We start from the raw sequence: 16380 nt of genomic DNA, 5'->3' as shown, positions 1-16380 counted from the left end.
TAAGCTTCTTTATATATATATAAATTCAGAAGAAATGAGAGAAAGAAAAATTTAGTACGAGACTGTATAGTTGATAATAAAAAAATTAATTGCTAAGACAAGAAAATTGTCAAGAATTTCACTATTTATTTTTCCACACCTACGTAGGTTTGAAATAGGTTGGTAGCCTACAGGAATAAAGGAATATATGTATTTCATTTGAGTACTCTCCGTGCTGGTACTTACAAGTGATTACATAGAATTATTGAATGAATTTGTAAATATAAGGGTACTGACAACTCTTAAATAAAAAGTTATTTATAGTAGGTAATATTTACTCTGTGGTTTGAAGTCTTTTGTAGCTTAGTCTGAAATTTTCGTTTAGTGATTACTTGGTCTGTGTTCTTGGACTGTCGTGTAATTGTCACAGTTGCGCTGTCAACAGTTAGAATCTGTCCTTATGTCAATCAAATAATCAGTCAATGTCACAACCATGTGCCATGTCAGATTCTTAACCTAACTTCATTGTCTTAAATGTTTTATTAATTTGGTGATTATTTAGTTATAGTAAAGGTATTAATTTCTATACACTTTCTTACCGAGACTCTTTCAATTAAACGTGGCTCATAATTTACACAAATTACTATTGTACAAATATATACGCTAAAGAATACATAAAACATTTCAAAAGAACAATCATGTCGAAAGTAAAAATTAAGGTAATTAGTCGTAATCCAGACGATTATTTACGTGCCACAAAAAAAGATATTCATAAATGTAAGTATTAAATTTTTTATTAAGGAAACAATATTTAACACAACAAAAATTGTACAATACACTAGTACCTTGATAAACGAGTGTTTTGATATACGAGCCCCGAGCAAGCGATATTTTGCTTTGAGATAAGAGCAAGATTTGAGATATGAGAAATCGTACACTACACCGCTGCACACGACCCCAACAGAGTTTGATGTTGGTATCTAACAGTTTTTCCCATCTTAGACTAACACTTAAAAACAATTGAGGTGGTTTTATGGGAGTACGAATTAATGGCATTTCAATGAGTAAAATTGCTTTGAGATACGAGCAATGTGACATGTAAGCAAGATTACGGAACAAACTAAACTCGTATGTCGACGTACCACTGTATTTCAGAATAATCTCATTAATAATTCTCTGGCATTTGGAGAGCATAAAGCATGTAAAAAGTCAGTGGAAAGTATGACCATTAGTTACTTACTAACACCTAGTTTTAAGTAGTTATTAATTATATAGACATCTTTTGAGAAATACAATGTTGTACATATTATCATTGTTATAATATAAGAAAGTATATAAAAGAGGGTAGCAATTTTTTTTTTTATTAAATCAGTTTGAGTATAAATTTTATAAACAGTTTACTTATTAGTTATTATATTAACATTTCATATAATTAGTTATTTGTATTTTCAGTGCCTAGAAATTATGACCCCAGTCTTCATCCTATGGAAGCTCCAAGAGAATATGTGCGAGCATTGAATGCAGTCAAGCTAGAAAGAGTATTTGCAAAACCCTTTATTGGCAACCTTGATGGCCATAGAGATGGAGTTTCTTCTATGGCTAAACATCCCAGTAGACTTGCAGTCCTGGCTAGTGGAGCATTTGATGGAGAAATCAGATTATGGGATTTAGCAGTACGCAAATGTACAAGAAATTTTGTTGCACATGAGGGTTGGGTGCGTGCTATTTGTTACACACCAAATGGAGACACATTTACAAGTGTTGGTGATGATAAAACTATAAAAACATGGAAGTCTGAAATCCAGTTGTCAGATGATGAGGAACCTGTGAACACATTACTCAGCATGTCAGTTGTTAGTGGTGTGACTCATCACAGATCTAAACCTATTTTTGCCACATGTGGGGAACATTGCCAACTGTGGGAAAACACTAGAAATGAACCTATCAAGGTTTTCAAATGGGGTGTAGACAGTCTTCATCATGTTGCTTTTAACCAGGTATATTTTAGTACTGTCATAGTTTATTAAATATAGGTTTTAAAATGTTTTGTACAGTTGTTTGATCTGATCTGGTTCAAACCTTCATTACTTAGTTATTTGGGTGCATTATCAGTTAAATTATAGAGGATTGTTTTAATGGGTGAAAATGGTATGGTAACCCCGCCTGCGCTAATGGGATACGCTGGCGGAGCACCAGTGAAGGGTGATAGATGAGAATAAAAACAGGCCAGTTAGCCCATCATGATGAATTCATCAGGAATTAACCATGATAGTTTCCAGGGGGAACCGCGAGGAGGTTGACCTGGTTGGGTATATTGCTAGCAATAGGATTCTCAGTCTCCAATACTAACAATCCCTTTTATAGAGGATTGTTAGGTTAGGTTAGGTTCAATAGTATTAATATAGTAGTAGGTATACAGTAGTAGTAAGTATATATTCATTAATTAAGTAGGTGCCTTTTAACTGTAATATTATTAATTGAAATAATAAAATTGTTTTCTAATTATGCCATTAATTACCAGTTACAATATATCTGGGAAATATTCAATTCAGTGTTGTGAAAACATAAAATTGTCACATACCATCAGATGAGCATAGCCGTTTGCCAGTGTGTTATAAAAAAAAAAACAGATGCAGGACACAATTATTAGCATTATTAATTAATATCATGATAATTTTTGGTTTAATACTTTAACAGTTAAGAACTCACTTGATAAATTTACTACATCACTTTAGCAGTAATTTATGTAAATTAGCCATGTGTTTCCAGCATAAAATGGTATATCCCTTCTGTTTCTGTGGGTGTCATAGGAGGTGACAAAGAGTATTTAACATTAAATAAAATCATTAAAACATTGCCAGTTTAACTGTGCATGCCAATCTATTTTCCCCAATTGGAGGCCTATTCAACAGTCGACAGTATACAATGGCTGATATAATAATAAAAATAATTTAGCAGTACTCTTCATCTCATATGGCACTACTGTTTCATGAGTATGCATAGACCAGTCATTAAGTCAATGTAATTGCTATTATAATGGATTGAAACAGGTACAGCATTTATAGTGGTAATATTAGAGGTTTTTATGTTCACTAATCAAATTATATAATATTTAAACCCTTTGCCCTCCATTGTCGCCGTATTTGCGACATTAAAATGCTAACATTAAATCCACTGTCGCGGCTATGGCGACGCGATTGTTTTAATCAAATCACATCTGTGTTTAATATGTTTATGAATAATAATGTTTTATATTATTTCAAGTTAATGAGTTATTGGTATATTATAACTCTTGAATGCAAATTTAATAAATATAAAAAATATATTATTTGTTCTATAACAATTGAATGTGATTTATTAAATATAGATAATAAATGGCTGTCATAATTTTTCAATTTTAATATGATATTGATATTGTAAAGCCATTGTTGACTTCATAACAATTTTTTTTTTGTTGCAGGTTGAAACCAATTTATTGGCATCTTGTGCAAGTGACAGAAGTATTATATTGTATGATTGCAGAGAATCAGGGCCTTTGAGGAAAGTAGTGTTAGAATTAAGGTCAAATGCACTCTCATGGAATCCAATGGAAGCCTTTATATTTACTGTAGCTAATGAAGACTATAAGTAAGTTCCATTTAATTATTATTTTCATAACATCCATATTATTATATATGAATATAATATGGATGTTGAATGGACAGACAGCAAAGTAATAGGATATAATTTTGCTTTTGTGCATGACACTTAAGCTGACATTTGTAAGAAGGTAACACCTGTGATCTTCTACATGGTTTGTTAGTAAAGCAGACATGGTCCCCCTGGAAACCATCAATGCTGAATTCTAGGTGTATTCATCATTATGGGCTAACAGACCTGCCTTTACTGTCTAATCTCATCCCTCACTAGTGCCCAACCAGTGTATAACATTAGCGCAGGTAGGGTTATCATTCATTAAAGATCTTGTACATTATTTTTGTAAAAATATAATTTTGAATGAGATTTATTTAGCTATTTACTATGTAAGTAATTATTATTATTTGTCATCTGTCCTGGAGGATACTATACAATAATCCAGGGTCATTTATATGTTATTTAGGAGAAAAATATCAATAATCATACCTTTTTTTCAGTTTATATACATTTGATGTTAGAAAATTAAAATATCCAGTAAATATACATATGGACCACACATCAGCTGTAATAGATGTGGACTATTCACCCACTGGCCGTGAATTTGTTGCTGGTAGTTATGACAAAACTGTAAGGATATTTGAGAGTCTTAAAGGACACTCTCGAGATGTTTACCACACTAAGAGGATGCAGAGATTAACATGCGTAAAGTGGTCACTGGATAACAAATATATACTCTCAGGATCTGATGAAATGAACATAAGACTGTGGAAAGCAAAAGCTTCAGAAAAACTTGGTGTTGTAAGTACCTTTATGTTTGTGATATTTTTATAAATTTTAATACTGAGCTTGGCATCTTTTTATCAAAATAATATTGTATAAAAGGAACAAACACTTGGATTAAAAAGGTTTTTTGTGCAATGTTTTTAATAAAACATGCCAAGATAAATATATGAAGTAGGTATAATAAATAGTATAGATAGGCTGGTGTTTTATTTGTACAAGGAAGTCATTTATATTAAATAAGTATGCATATATTTTGATATATAAAATAATTTACCTGCCTTTGACTGTTAATCTAGGACACAATTTGTAAGCATATTTTTTATTCATGGCCTAATACTAATAATATATTTCTCAATTTCTAGCTTAAGCCTCGTGAACGTACTGCATTAAATTATGCAGATGCTTTGAAAGATAAATTTGCAAATCATCCACAAATAAGACGGATTGCGCGACATAGACATGTTCCAAAACACGTCTACAATTCACAGAAAGAACTCAAAACGATTAAAGAGAAAGCTAAAAGGAAAGAAGCCAATAGACGTGCTCATAGTAAGCCTGGAGCTGTACCACACGTTCCCGAACGTAGAAAGCATGTTGTTAAAGAAGATGAGTGAATTGATTGTTAATAATAATATTTCATACAAAATATATAATAATAGTTTTGATTTGTTAACACAGATTAGTTATTCTCCTGCCTTTATTTAATATTTGATATAATGTAAGATAGATTTCATGCACTGACAATGTAACAAAGTGAATAAATTTAAAATTAGTAAGGATAATTACAAAAAGGAAGCAAAAAGTATATTCATATCGGTATATTAATTATATAAACATTTTAGTTCAGCTCACAAATAGATCTAAATGGATGCCGCGATTTTATTTAATAAATATACTATAATCCAAAATAATAGTTAATAATCATAGATATAATTTGGCACTGCAATTCTAAAACTCAAATAAAAATTAATCATACAACAACAGTATTCCGTATTTTAACAAATAATAATTAAAAACATTGAATAGCAAAACATGCATAATATATAAGTAACAACATATTTCGCAATGGTTGACTCTTTGAGAAACAAGTTCCATTTGCACATAATCATTTTTAAGTTAAAATCAGTTGTTGCCAAATTTTTAGCATATATTTAATTCTATGTGTGGTTTTGAACAATATCTACATCCGTAAAAATGACTGCAAAAATTTCTATATACTCATTAGTAAGTTTACATTTTAAGTAAGTTAGCATGTTATGCAGGCAACATACATACAAAACAGTATAAAAAAATTGCTTTAAACATATTTTCTGTTCTAAAAGTACATTAAGATGGATAGTAGCTTGATTATAAACATAAATCGTTGATTTTTAGTACATAATCATATATTATGATGTGTATATATTTACACACTTCCCCTCTTTTCATAAAAACGTAAATTGTCTTTTTCTTTTGCACTTAATTTCAAATTGGAAAGGAAGTATCAAAACAATAGTTATAAAAGATTTTAGTTTCTATGTACCAGGGGATCAACAATTAATAAAGGAGGTATTATAATGAGTCGCAACGATATCATGGCGGGTTTAATTACAAGAATCGAGTCGCAGCAGAAGAACTTTCAATTCAAATAAAATGCGATAATATACATTTTTAAAATTTACGAGTACAACCACGATATCATTGCGAAAAATTAAAATAATAAATTTGAATAAAGTTTGTTATGCAATGATATAATAAATTATAAAAGCATCCAATGGCAAAAAATATTTCAGTTTCAGACTATCTTACAGAAGTACAGCAATGTTATTTAAACACGATTTATATGTATTTTTTAACACTAAAATGTGTAATAATATTTTTATTACACAATGAGATCAATCGTGAGGCGACATTTCTCTAAACCTATTTCTAAAATTAATATTTCAAGTTAATATCACTAGGAAATTTTAATTTTAGGACTAATAAGAATTAAATATTTAATAGATTTAAGTAAAAAATATTATAAATTTGGTTTATAATGATTCATAAAATAATACTTAAGTGAAACTATCAAATTAAAATATGAATTTTACAGATAGGATTGTAGAATGGCGCCTCAGAATCGATCCCAATATTGCAGATCATAGCATATAACTTATAAACTCCTCAAAGCATCTTCATTTAGTAACAAGTCTCAACCGGCTTGGTTATTGGGTCTGCTGATTCGATTTGGAAGAGTCATCATCTGAATATCTAATCTGTAATAGAAATAATAGTGAGAAATAAATGTACTTTCTTAATAATAATAATTTTTTTGCTAAATTTTAAAGTTTTTAAAATAAAATAATAATCATCACTTTTTATTTTTAAGAACTTTTAAAACCAACAATTTCATTTAAATCTTTACTGAACCACCATGTAGGATTCTAAAGCGAAATGTGAGGTATATAGTGTAGTAGTTCATCATAACAATCGATTTATGCCTTTAACTACCTTATTAGTGATGATGGTCGTGTGATTTTTTTTTATGTATTGTTCATTTCTACTTTATAAAAAAGAAAAAACCGGAGATGAAAATCACTACGTAATATTAGACATTATCTATTCCTAAGCACCTAAGGCACATTTGGAATGGCAAGCAAATATATGGCCTTTTTAATGGAAAGTGATAACAATCACCTATAGATTTGAACAGCACCATGAACATAACAGTTGCCTTCATTCCTGAGGACTATAGTACCAATGTCTCTATACTTTTATTATTATTATATCTGATGTTTTTATTTATTTAGCTCTATGCTGATGTAAGTAAAGAAATGCAAAAGATTTATGTAAGCAATGCAATGTATTAGCATCTGTTGTTATCTACCTATGTATCACAAAATAAATAAATGTAATGAAATGAAAATTTAAGCCATGTAAGCAAAACATTGCAACATATCCAATCACTATTTGTTGATGGCCGAAATTAGAGTGGACAGAGGCAAAATCATAAAAAAATACAAATTTATCATTATTTATAGCACAGCACTTACATAATATCACGTGGTAGAGATGACTGATCAAGCTGATGTTCAAGTACACAGAGAATACTAAGGGTCTTGAGAGTCGGAGAATAATCTAGCAGGTGCAGATCACTATTGTCTATCAATCTCTCTGGGTTATCTGTGTCATCCACAATTGGACGATTGCTTGTGTGAGGGCAGGGACTGCAAATATTTTTATTTACATAATCCTTTATTGAAATAAAACCTATTATAATTTTGAACAATATTTGGATGTTATTCTTATCATAGATTAACACAGAATATATTTTATTACAATTCAAGAGTGCAGAACCACAGAATATAACAAGTGGCATGTAAGAGTAGCTTAATATAAGTAATAGTAGTATTATTACTTGTATAAGGGTAGCATCCTGGTCAAGATTTTATAAGTAGCTTAGTAAATACCATAAATAATATATGAACCAATTCACAGAAATTTACTAGTAACTGTTTTAAATAAACACTAACATACCTTGTTCCACCAAAAAGATATACTTTATCCTTATAGATTAAACTTGCCTGACGTCTTCTCTTGCATGGGACAAAACCACCTACATTAATATGTTCCCAATAGTTTTCTTTTATTGAATATCTATACAGATCATTAAAATGAGTTTTGGTATCTCCATTGAAACCTCCAAAAATATACATGAAATCATTGTGAAGCCCTAGAAATTGCAAATTTTAAAAATAAATAATTATTTCACTCTAGGCAGAGACCAGAGATTTTACTTCTAATCTGATAAAAAAAATTAATATTACTATTATATTTAAAGACATTCAACAGTAATATTAAATTTTTAAATGAAATATTGTACTTACAAGCTGAATGACTGCGTCTGCCCTCTGGCCAAGTACCTGTGGGATTAGTAACTACCCATTTCTGTTCAACAGTATCTAAGTAATATACTTTGGGACAGTATTCTTCATCTAAGTTGTTATATGGGCTAAAGTCACCACCTCCCCGCCCACCAAATACATACATTCTGTCACCATAGGCAACAGCAGTATGAAAATCACGATAAGATGGAGGAGAACCTCGGGTATCAATGAATGTCCATTTTAAAGTATCCAGATCTAAACAGTGAACTTCCTGTGAATATTGGTCACTAGAATATTCAAAACCTCCAAAAATATACATTTTATTTTTTATGATGCATGCTGAATGCCCATCTTTAGCATAAGGTACCATTCCTGATACAGGAGGTGTACTCCATTCTAATGTTTTTGTGTCAAAACAGGATAGTGTTTCACTGGCCACTGAATTATTTCTGCCTCCCCACATGAAAACCTAAAATTAAGAGTTATTTGCCAACTTTATAACTAAGTACATACCAGGAAGTAATGTATATTACAAAAAAATATAATTTGTACAAATATTTGATCAGTAGATATCTTTAGATTTGATCAATGGTTACATTTATGGAAGAGTGACATCAGTAGAGCTTTTATGATTACTTCTACACATTATTAAAATATATAATGGTAAAATGTTTAAAAACTTACTCTATGTCCGTAAGCTACAGTCGTATGTCCATATCTTTGAAATGGTACGAGGTTGTTCTTTTTATAGTTAACCGGGGCCCATCTCAAAGTTGTAGTATCTAGTACGTGAACAGGAATTGGCTCCCAGTCTTTATATTCTTCAGAAGAGCAGTAACCACCGAAGGAATATATTTTATCTCCAATGCAAACCGCTGCATGATTTACACGCATCGGACCACCTTCGATGTGCACCGTCCATCTCATTTTAGATAATATTTTTTAATTTCTGAAACATTTCAAACACATAACTTTTTCTAAAAAATAATAGAATATTTTACAGTTAGCTATTAATTATCCAAAATGAATAAATTAATTAATAAATCGAATACCTACAAAGTAATATTTATTAAATAATGAGGTACCACAGATTACAGAGAATATTTAGGGACTACCGATAACAGATTAGAGAGACTGTCTACTAACGACTGATAGACTGATCAATCGTCTATATTATTAATTTAATCCACAGGAGTCGACACTGCCCTTCTTATAATTCAACCTATAAAAATGAATCTATGCAATCAACTAAAAATATTAACATAATAAATGAATATTTATAGTACTCTACAACAATTTATACCTAACATACTTTTGTTCAAAGTATCGATATCGACTAATATTATAAAAGAGTCAGTTTAAAGTGTTCAATTTCGAAATTTAATTACTCTGTTGCATAGAGTGTTTAAAAACTTTTTTTATTCGAAGCGGTTGAGTTAAAGTGGTTGATTTGCCTTTTTTTTTTTTGCTATTTTTCATTCTTTTCTTGCAGGATAAGCAAAAGGAACCAAATTCTAATATAGCCTAGTATTGTTTCTGCGAAAGGTAATAGAATAATCTCTTATTCATAAAAACGTCAAAGTTCTTATAAACCTATTTTAGCTATTAAAACCGTTTTGTTCCTTTCGAATTAAATTCTCAATTTGAAAGAATATGATAAAACAATATATAAATTAAAATAGATTTATAGAAGATTTTAGATTTTACAAATAAAGGGGTTAATCTATATATCCTGATCTTCGTTTAATAAGATTTAAAAAAAAAATTAATAGTATATATTTTAAATAAATAATAGGAATTTAAAGTTTCATTTTAATTATATGGGAAGTAGAAATTGAAGTAGAGACTGAGTAATAATTTTTGTTGACCTGAATATATGATTTTTAACAGTTACTAATCGAAAAAAATGCAGGTAGTAAAATTTTTATTTTATTTGTCTATGTCGTCGTAGGGTAGCTTCCAAATTAAACGGATGGATTAACTTTTATGTAGTTCTTTAGGCTATTTGAAACTAGTTCGATTATATTAGTTCTTATTTGTAGTTACGTTAAATGTAAATGTTTTCTTTTTGTAATTAGTATTTTTTATATAGCTAAAGTATAGCATTAAACATATATCTGCACAAGGGTGGCGGTTGCAAGTTTAACAAAGTTATTGCTTTACATTTGTGCCCAGGAGGAGGGCGCTACAAACTCTATGACTTAATGGAGCTTTATCTCTTTATAAATATGAATTGCAGGCAACTTATATTTTCTGATGGTGGAGAAATTAGTTGTAAAGAGTCAAGTGAATGTTATAACTGCGTCAACAATGGATTACATCACTACCTGTGACTTTGTATCTCTACATGCGAATTCACGAAATGGCTACTATAACACCAAACATACAGATGTTGATCATTAAGAGTTTCAATTCGTAATCTCCGTACAAAATTTACCTACTTCTCTTTATCTTCTTGTTATAGATTTGTCGTATTAAAATTTTCATACCGTAATGAGTATTTCGTGTCTAGTGTGGAGGTCTAATTTAGAGTGCTTTAGGCTTATTATAATATTATAAATTATTATTAACTAATTTTTTTCTCATAAATAAAAAAATAGGTTTACAATAGAAATTTTTAGACTCTAAATGTAGAAACCTGATACGTTAGACTGGCCAGATCCGCCCTGCATTTTGTCACTGATATAAAAGTGATAACAATCTTTGGTATTGTGGATATCTTTGCGAAGATGAAAAGATCCAAGAAAAAACAAAAGGATAATTGTGGTATGTTATGTTTTTGTTACGTGTATTGGGTTATCATTAAAGAAACTGTTAAAATGTCTAAGCATTAGTTATTTATCAATAAAGTTCACTTTTGAACTTTAATGGTAAATAACTACTCAATATAAATAACTAATTCTATTTAGTTACTATTAAAACAGTTGAACCCTCCTTTTTTTCGGTAAATAGTAAGCAAAATTTTTTTCAAAAATTTTTAGTGGTCTCGTACTACTTACGGTGTATGGAGTACTGTATATGTCTACCGGCTGACTACGGTACATCCACTTCATTTATATAAATCTTTGTGTATTATCAATTGATAAATTGGATTGTTGCATAGATTATTATTCTTAAATGATTACGCATGTCTATCTTAGTGCTGCTTTTGATGTAGGTACATACGATGCTAATGTATCTTGTGGAGTAATGTTATACTTTTTTCATCAACAAGAAAGCAATAGGCGTGATCTTTCAACGCCAGGCGGTGTTAGGGCGCGAATCATTTGTTATTATTTCTCTCACGCGTCGAGTTTCCAAACAAATTGTATTGTAACTGACAATATGAGCGATTATTGTTCGATTTGATACAAATGTTTACTTCGATGGATGGGATTGGTTGCTTTCCAATTCTTCCTAATGTCTTAAATGTGAAAGTGAGTTTGTTTGTTTGTAACCTCTTGGTGTTTTAACAGCTCAATAAATGGTAACGGAATTGGGCACACGTATTACTTATTTGGGATGGAGAAGGATATAGACTAATTTTATTCTAGGCAATTTACATAATTCCGGTCATTCGAACGAAGTTAGTTTGTTTTTAATTTTTTTATCATTTTAACTGTTGTCTACCGCTGAATGTGGGACTTGTAGTTCTCGTCTATTTGGTCTTATTTTTAAGTGACTTACAAAATAAAACCTTTTTTAAATTTTTCTATGCTACGTCAACTAAAATTTTTTATAGTATTTTCTCGACATTTGATTCACATAAAAAGATAATTAAGTGCAGAATTTGCCTAACAATCTAGTTGATCTGTGATTATAAATGTGAGGGGGGAGAAAATTCTTTTCCCCGTCTCGCGATACTATGCTAGATCATCAAATGGTTTGAAGTTATAATAGAGAATAGAACCACGACTACCACCAAATCACCAAATCACCAAATTGTGGGGGGAAAGGGATTGTTAGTAATGAAGACAGAATCCCATTGCTAGCAATATATTCAACCAGGTCGACCTCCACGCAGTTCTTCCTGGAAACTATCATAATTAATTCCAGATGAATTCATCATAATGGGCTAACTGGCCTGTTTTCATCCTCATCGATCATCCTTCACTGGTGTCCTGCCAGCGTATCCCGTTAGCGTAGGCGGGGTTACCATTCCATTTTCATTCAATAAAAAAAAAAGTCACCAGAGTTTTTATCGTTTAAGCATAAAAATTTGATGGTACCTTATAAAGAAAGAATACCAAATCTGCATTAGATGAAAAATCATTGTATAAAATGAACTCGATGGTATCATTGACAACAAAATATATTTTTCATCGTTCCCTGAACAGGCGGGGTGGTAGCGCGTGGTGGCGGCTGACGGGCGAGGTGACATGTACAGTGACGTATAGAAAGCGCATTGCCGATGACGTCCGATCTATAAATCATATTTCGGGATAGCAATCGTCCGTCCGCCCGCCGGCTTCGCGACTTTCCTCTTTTTTTGTCTGACTCCTAAACCGTTAACGTGTTTGATAGAAGGGTGGCAACATGTGTTGCGTGTCGTGAACTTATTGTATCCGACTGCATCTTGATTATTGTCACATCACTTATACATAACTAAATAATTTAAGAATTATTTTCAAAAGTACTCGTAAATATAATAATACAGGGTGCAATGTAAAAATAGAATAAGCCGATATACAGCCATAGTAGATATTTATGAAACTGAATAATTTGTCTTCAAGCAACTTTTTTGTAATGTTAAGCAAGATAAGTACTTTTTCACGTGCTTGGGTTGAAGATATCAAATGTCGTTTTCGAAAAAATAAATGAACTGTTATATTTAGACAAGTTACTAATAAAGGTTACGATATATAGCAAGCAGACATACAAGAGTTTTATAGTCACACTGATCGGTTTGTTGTAGAAAGTTATACTCAAATATATCCAGCTTATTTGGATACATTACACGCACCACCCGTTAGCATATCCAATAGTGACATTTATCATCGGAATCCTATAAAAAGTAAACCGGAACTAATCCCGACCCCACCAGTCACCCTCCTCTAATCTGCATACGCCAAGGAAAATAATTTCACGCCCTTGCCACATTGAAGAGATGCCCCTTTGTTGAGATTTTACGAATAGAGTAAGTCGATTTGGCAGTTAATATTAGAATATGCTGATATCGGAACACATCAACAGTACAATGGTTCTTTCCATCGGGTAATGTCTACTTGGTTGATTTTTCAAGTACCTACCTACTTACTAAGAATATTAATAGAATGTGACGATCTTAGTGGTGTAGTGGTTTTAACACACTATTTCACCCTTCTGAGTCGGGCGATAGACTAACTCACAAAGTTCGGTTGTCCTATGAACATATATATATTTAAAAAAGTACTTGTTTTAATGTTTATATCAGCTGTATCATAGTGTAAGTACTGCTTAGTTTGGAACTAGATGATGCTATATAATATATCCAGTTATTATTATTAATAACATAAAGGAGTAAGCAGTCATAGATATTTTTTTTCTATGATAATGTAATAAAGATGATGTGAATTCATGTAAATATATTGTAATACCTACTTGTAGTATTACAATATAGATATAACAATATGTTAAAGTTATAAAATGTCGCAGGCATACAAAATCGCAATGTGTCTAGTCGATGACGACCGCCGTCGCCACGATACGACTAACGTTATTGATACACGGAAAAGATTTCTCTTTGATAGTTGCGGTCGTGCGTTTTGACGCCTTGCCTCCCTTTAGAGATGGACGAGTATCATTTATCGATGATTTTCACTAGTGTATTTATTGTAATGAAACGTCTTTATATTTTGTTTTTCTAATTTTATTTTTCTCTCAATAATTAATAATTTGATTTTTCTTGATGTTTTTTTATGTTAAATAAAAACACAACGTAATAAAAATTTTCTGCACTCATCATCCGCTATTCTTCTTCATTTGCTTCTTGGAACCTAAGTTTTTATTTATATTATATTATGATCAAATTACACTAGAGTAGTGTTCAAATGCAACAATAGATAAAGTTTATAAAGAATTTGCTCTAACATACTACTTAATACTACGCGTATGATAGAATGATCTTTGGTGTCAAGTTGTTTTTTTATGCAACTTAGAATTGCTAACAAGCTGACGGTCCACCTGATAGAAAGAGGTAAATAAGTTCTATACACGAAAACATGTGTTATGGCTTCGAGATTGTATCGAAATACAATATAGGAATAGTAAAATGACTTTTCTATAAAAAAAAAACTCTTATTCCTATGTTATAATCATATATTTTAATATACAAAGGATTATATATAGCCCTTGTAAACGCGAATTATTTTGACTGTGGATATTTTGATGTTTGTGTCTGGCTCACATAAGTTATTGAATTTTAGATTGCTCATTGCAAATCACCGTAAAATCATAAATGGCTTATATCAAATTTTATCATCTTCATCATCATCATCATCTCAGCTATTATCTGTCCACTGCTGAAAATAGGTCTCTCCCATAGATTGCCATAAAGAACGGTCCTAAACCACCTGCATCTACTGACTCTCTGCAATGCATTTGAAGTCGTCACTCCATCTAGTGGTGTGTCATTCTACACTGTGTTTGCCTGTATGGGATCGCTTTTGCATACGGGCAATAATGTAGGACCACGATTCGGTTTCATAAGTCATCATTGGTAACACGCACTGGTTAAGGATTCAAACTTCAAAACACTAATAAAATATCTTCCCAGGCTTTAAAATTTTAAGGTAGGAAGTTGTTTTTGATCTATTTGTTAATCTTATTTTTATTTATAAAATTAATAATCCTTTCTGAAGTAATTTATGTGCTTTCATGGTGCATGTAGAGCAAATTTACCAAATATAAAACAATTCCAGATATATATATTTCAAAAAGATTTATTTATGTGATCTGGGTAAATAATAAGAAACGATATTTGAAGATTCTAGTATCAGGAGAGTCTAATACCTTACTAATATAAAACATTTCTATTCAGCAATAATTAATGACATTAATATTTTATTTTACATATATTCATTACTCTCAATTATTATTTATAGATAAATTAATATGCACTTATACATAAGTGTGTGAAATACTCTATCGATAACATTTTAGGACACTGCCTCACACTAGTAACGCGTGGCGTTAGCGTCGCGTAACGTTCCCCATATAACGTCACATTTATTGATGGATTTTGGAAGTTTTCAATATTATGGCTACTTTACATATCATATGGATAGTTTTATTACGATTTCGCATTTGCCGCCTGATGTGAAAAGCTATTTTAACCCTCAGTCAAGAGGTTTTATGTATTTGAATTTTCATCATTTCCTACAAACTTATTCAATATATCCATTTGTACAGCAAAATAAAATAATTATTAAAAAGGTATTGCTAATAATAATAATTGCTTAGAATTACTAAGTAAGTAATATTTATTACTAGCTTATATTATTTTGGGATAAAGTAAAGCTTTCTATAAGTGAAAGAATTATACGAAGCGGTTCAGTAATTCCAGAGATTATAACGGGTTCTAATGACCTCTTTGCCAGTGAATATGTTACGATCGATTACGAATTTGTTGGATTTTATCCTCACCTGATACTCTGCTATGTAAACCAATAATGCAGGTAGGGTTACTATTCCATTTACATTCTTTATAAAAATGAACCGCCAAAGTATGTAGGTCCCTGGTTATATTATCGTTATAATTTTTTTTTTTACTTTTAAATAGTATGCAAAACATATGCAAAATTCGGTAATTCAAAAACACATTTATAACATAGGTATTCGATAAGTAGATGACACATTCAGCGGTTACCCACTATTTTTTGCGAGCAAACCACGACATCGCAAAACCGTATGTCATTTTTATGTGGCCACTTTTCGACATTATATTCCTTTCTATTGTCGCAAAGGTGCTCATAGGGATAAGGGCCTTAATATACGATTATCGGTGGCACTCACTATTGTGCTTGACCTATTCGCTGAGTTATTGCCCTTATCGCCAATGATAGCTCAATTTCAAGATTATAACACAGCGGTACGAAACAATTTAATGACGTAAAATATCTTATTTCTCATTAAAAACTTTCGACTTAATCTATGTCAGTGCTTTAGGTCTGTGTAT

At 31.0% G+C, this 16380-nt stretch overlaps 2 protein-coding genes across 3 annotated transcripts; one reads left to right on the top strand and one right to left on the bottom strand.

The window, feature by feature from the left end:
• Positions 1-451: 451 nt before the first annotated feature.
• LOC113512303 (DDB1- and CUL4-associated factor 13) lies at positions 452-5071 on the top strand. The gene is made up of 5 exons (XM_026896095.3): positions 452-756; positions 1432-1976; positions 3440-3606; positions 4113-4413; positions 4761-5071. Exons 1-5 carry the CDS (start codon positions 678-680, stop codon positions 5010-5012), a joined length of 1344 nt encoding a protein of 447 aa, XP_026751896.2. The 5' UTR covers positions 452-677; the 3' UTR covers positions 5013-5071.
• A 130-nt stretch (positions 5072-5201) lies between these two features.
• LOC113512304 (kelch domain-containing protein 3) lies at positions 5202-9413 on the bottom strand. Of its 2 annotated transcripts, none has more exons than XM_026896097.3 (6): positions 9303-9413; positions 8931-9195; positions 8247-8715; positions 7897-8092; positions 7413-7586; positions 5202-6635 (listed from the first exon to the last, which is right to left on the bottom strand). In XM_026896097.3, the coding sequence occupies exons 2-6, from the start codon at positions 9171-9173 to the stop codon at positions 6572-6574; spliced, it is 1146 nt and encodes a 381-aa protein (XP_026751898.1). In that variant the 5' UTR covers positions 9174-9195; positions 9303-9413; the 3' UTR covers positions 5202-6571. The 2 variants fall into 2 exon arrangements, with proteins under 2 accessions (XP_026751898.1, XP_052756097.1); XM_052900137.1 differs by having other exon boundaries at positions 8931-9217; positions 9303-9367.
• Positions 9414-16380: the final 6967 nt, after the last annotated feature.

This window comes from Galleria mellonella, unplaced genomic scaffold (genome assembly GCF_026898425.1).
Source record: "Galleria mellonella isolate WM207_F2 unplaced genomic scaffold, CSIRO_AGI_GalMel_v1 utg64, whole genome shotgun sequence".
NCBI classification, from domain to species: Eukaryota; Metazoa; Arthropoda; class Insecta; order Lepidoptera; family Pyralidae; genus Galleria; species Galleria mellonella.
Note: the sequence above shows the minus strand (reverse complement) of the source record. Positions and strands in the feature narration are given on the sequence as shown.

What these genes read in the sequence shown, in the direction of transcription:
- LOC113512303 (XM_026896095.3), top strand. Translation starts at nt 678, where the DNA reads ATGTCGAAAGTAAAAATTAAGGTAATTAGTCGTAATCCAGACGATTAT. An exon ending in AAAAAAAGATATTCATAAAT is followed by an intron (nt 757 to 1,431) that starts GTAAGTATTAAA and finishes TTGTATTTTCAG; the next exon opens with TGCCTAGAAATTATGACCCC. An exon ending in CTTCAGAAAAACTTGGTGTT is followed by an intron (nt 4,414 to 4,760) that starts GTAAGTACCTTT and finishes CTCAATTTCTAG; the next exon opens with CTTAAGCCTCGTGAACGTAC.
- LOC113512304 (XM_026896097.3), bottom strand. Translation starts at nt 9,173, where the DNA reads ATGAGATGGACGGTGCACATCGAAGGTGGTCCGATGCGTGTAAATCAT. An exon ending in CTGTAGCTTACGGACATAGA is followed by an intron (nt 8,716 to 8,930) that starts GTAAGTTTTTAA and finishes TCTTAATTTTAG; the next exon opens with GTTTTCATGTGGGGAGGCAG. An exon ending in TCTCTACCACGTGATATTAT is followed by an intron (nt 6,636 to 7,412) that starts GTAAGTGCTGTG and finishes TTTCTATTACAG; the next exon opens with ATTAGATATTCAGATGATGA.